This window comes from Limulus polyphemus, unplaced genomic scaffold, assembly GCF_000517525.1.
Source record: "Limulus polyphemus unplaced genomic scaffold, Limulus_polyphemus-2.1.2 Scaffold7518, whole genome shotgun sequence".
Lineage (NCBI taxonomy): Eukaryota > Metazoa > Arthropoda > Merostomata > Xiphosura > Limulidae > Limulus > Limulus polyphemus.
The window spans coordinates 28,938-32,823 of record NW_013673128.1 but is presented as its reverse complement, the minus strand read 5'-3'; the positions used below and the strand labels follow the sequence as shown (position 1 = coordinate 32,823).

Here is a 3,886-nt window from a genome sequence, read left to right as displayed (position 1 = left end):
CACAATATAACGTTGCTACCAGTGGCACTTACTACACGCAATATAACGTTGCTACCAGTGACATTTACTACACGCAATATAACGTTGCTACCGGTGACATTTACTACACAATATAACGTTGCTACCAGTGACATTTACTACACAACGTTGCTACCAGTGACTTACTACACAATATAACGTTGCTACCAGTGGCACTTACTACACGCAATATAACGTTGCTACCAGTGACATTTACTACACACAATATAACGTTGCTACCAGTGGCACTTACTACACGCAATATAACGTTGCTACCAGTGACATTTACTACACAATATAACGTTGCTACCAGTGGCACTTACTACACGCAATATAACGTTGCTACCAGTGGCACTTACTACACTCAATATAACGTTGCTACCAGTGACACTTACTATACACAATATAATGTTGCTACCAGTGCACTTACTACACTCAATATAACGTTGCTACCAGTGACACTTACTACACAATATAATGTTGCTACCAGTGACACTTACTATACACAATATAATGTTGCTACCAGTGGCACTTACTACACTCAATATAACGTTGCTACCAGTGGCACTTACTATACAATATAACGTTGCTACCAGTGGCACTTACTATACAATATAACATTGCTATCAGTGGCACTTACTATACAATATAACATTGCTACCAGTGGCACTTACTATACAATATAACATTGCTACCAGTGGCACTTACTTACAAGAACTTTTAATTTAGTATTTACTTCAAGCTGTTGAAATGAAAGGTATTAACAAGATAAATTTATAAGTGCACTCCTGAAAATTTGATGATGGTCCCAATCTTGTCTTTTGTCACTCTTACTACATTTTTTAATAAATAAAATACAAGAGACAAAATAGATTTAACTTAACTAGCTTTCACATGGCAACAATATTTTCTTAATGGTAAGTCCTTGAAGAGGACTATTAAACTAACAATCTCCACGTTAGTTTTAAAAATTCAGTAAACATGTACACTTGGTACCTTCGATATATCTTAATAATTAAAAACAAGTTTGTACAACATATTTCAATATAAAATGTTGTATCTCAAAAATAAAATTTAGTCAAGTTTCTCTGACTATTTAAGGAATCTATCAGATTACTACTAACCTGATTAAAAATGTCGTCTTTTATAAACGATGAATCCACTTTATATCCACATTTTGTACAAGTAGCTGTAGCAAATGAACCTGTCCCAAAATCAGAACTTGAATGTATAAAAGCTAAGTGATCAATACTTAACCAATCTTGGTACAAAATTTATATTTCATAAATAAACATAAATTATGAGAAAATGTTTGTTTTTTTCTGAATGTTTGTCCAAGTTGGAACATTCTACTGACTGTAACACGAAACACAATGGCTGATAATACTATACACATAACATATTTTAAATTCACCCTAAATTATGAAGCTTTGCCAATATTGGAATTATGAAAGAAAATATTTTTAACAGTGAAAGATTTTCGTCTGATGATTCAGTACATAAAGTTTTAGTATCATGGTGTACTAATTTATGATAACAGTATTTCTAGCAATTTTTTTATACAAGACTGATTTTATAATCTTATAAGTTACTTTTTATTTTATTATATTTTATATTTATATTTTATTTCTGATCTATATTGTTATCTTACTTTTGATCACAAATTGTTAAAAATAAAACAATGATGGATTTTAGAATAGTTTAAAATTAAATTCATTTTCAAGTCTCATCTTATTTTTAGACAAAGACCAACTTAACAACAGGTTTGGTATTTTATGTCAGAGAAATATACTGGTACATTATATTAACTTAATGAAAAGTACTAATATTTTATGTTAACTCTCTCCATGCAGGCTCAGTCATTTTCACAGAACTTGTAGCCACCAGGTAATTATGAAAGTATTTAACCGGCTTTCTAACTTACAATAATTCCCTTAGCTATTTAATTGGAACTCTGCAAGAACAACTTTCAACCTTTAGGGAAAATAACTAAAAATCTCTAGTGAGAACAAGGGAGCATTATACATCATTTAGTAAACCAAAACTTTGACTTTTAATTAATTACAAATGATTTAATAGCAAACATTACAGAGAAGTACTGGCAATTTGAAAGAGATAAGTAATGGAGCAAGTGGGTCTGACCTTCTAGTTTATATCTTCATAAACAAAGAAGATTGAATGCTATAAACATTACACTATCCCTTATTAATACTTATATTATAATAATTTACTTTAATCCTTTCGCGATGGGTGGGTCAATCTGTGCACGTCACAGTCTTTTAGTGGGTTTTTTCAAAATTTAATTAAAACTACTTTTTGTTTATGTTATACCAATTAGTATAGCATAAAATTGTGGCTAATAATTAATATTTTAAAAGTATACAAGTTTTAAGATCTTAATTTTATAAGGCAATATTTTTAAAAGTCCTGAATTTCCCCTAGTGTGAGAAATAAAACACATTTTCTCTAGGCATCTCCTCTTCTCTATTTTATTCACCACCCCTCCAATAAGTATGTAAATTACTCACTATAAAATCGTCATTGATCAGACAAACCATAACTTTTATAGTCTTCAATATTGTTTGGTTACAGAGCCATCAAATAGAAAATCAGACCTCTCTTGCCACACCCACCTGTCACATCCCCCTTTTAGGATTTGTTAATAGTTCTCTCTTACGTTTGATTCTACATTACGTATAACCAATAGAAAGCCATGGTTTTTATCTATAAAATGTCGTATTATATTAGGTTCTTTTCTAAACAGAGAATTGCCTTTGTCAGTGAGTTTAAGCTTCATTACCAAGGGAAAGATAACGACTAGCTTGGATAAATTTGTAACAGTTTTTGTCACACACCTAGAAAACCAGAAAAATTACGAGTGTCAGGGGAAATTGTCTGCTTTTTGCATGTTATTAATCTATGTTCTTTGGTCCATTAGTTAATTAGATAAAAATTATTTTGTGCATTACTACCATTAATATAAAAAAGTAGGGTTAAGTGTCATTGACAGTAGACAAGAAAAAAACAAAAAGACTCCAGTAAGTACTTTATTTCTTGATTTTCATGTTCAGTCTTTATTTAAAAGCAATTAAAATGTAAAAATAGGAATCTCTTTAGGTTAGATTAGGTAAAATAAATAATAATAATATAATAAAAATGTTTCACGAGGCATGCACGCGAGCAGGTTGGACTCACAGTAGCTCATGAGTAAAGTCATTTGACAGCTTAACGTGAGCTCCATGTTCCCCAAGTGATTTATAACTTATAATGGCATGAATGGTAGTAGTTAGTTGTTCAGAGGGCAATTGCAGAGCAATAAAAGAATAAAATTTACGTATACTGTTACGAGTTTAAAGCTATTTAGGATAAACGAATTAGTAATCTTGTAGTTACGAGGTCAGTCAAATTGACCGACCCCGTATAGCGTTACGGTAGAGAAAATAACAGGTAAAATATAAAATTTTACCGAAAACAAACAAAGGAGGTTTTAGAGACTACACAAATGATATTTGAGATTTCTGGGATGAAGAATAGTTTTTTAATCATAACATGAAAATCACATTGCACTCAGAGTAGTAACGAAACAGACTGGATATATTCCCAAACAAATTTTTAGTAAAAATATTTCATTTAAAAATCTGATTTTTTGTGCACAAAAGACTTGTAATGTTTACTAAATGTCTACCAAATTTTGGGAAGATACTCATACTGCACTAAAAATTATAGTATAAATACATAATGTGTGCAAAGGTGTATAAAAACTCACATAATTTAAACCAAGCCTGTCGCAATAGGGTTAATTCATGACATCACATAGTGGTGATGAAAAAAAGTTGAGCAAGTTAGAGTGAAAAATGTCAATATGCAT

The 3,886-nt window shown here is 30.8% G+C and overlaps 1 protein-coding gene across 1 annotated transcript in view; it reads right to left on the bottom strand.

The window, feature by feature from the left end:
- LOC106474678 (NAD-dependent protein deacetylase sirtuin-1-like) overlaps positions 1-3,886 on the bottom strand; it is a gene marked incomplete at its 3' end in the record, with an annotated part of 28,087 nt that overhangs the window by 6,579 nt on the left and 17,622 nt on the right. Inside the window, exon 7 of the mRNA XM_022402977.1 lies at positions 1,143-1,222. Coding sequence (XP_022258685.1) covers positions 1,143-1,222 — 80 coding nt within the window. The remainder of the gene's footprint in view (positions 1-1,142; positions 1,223-3,886) is intronic.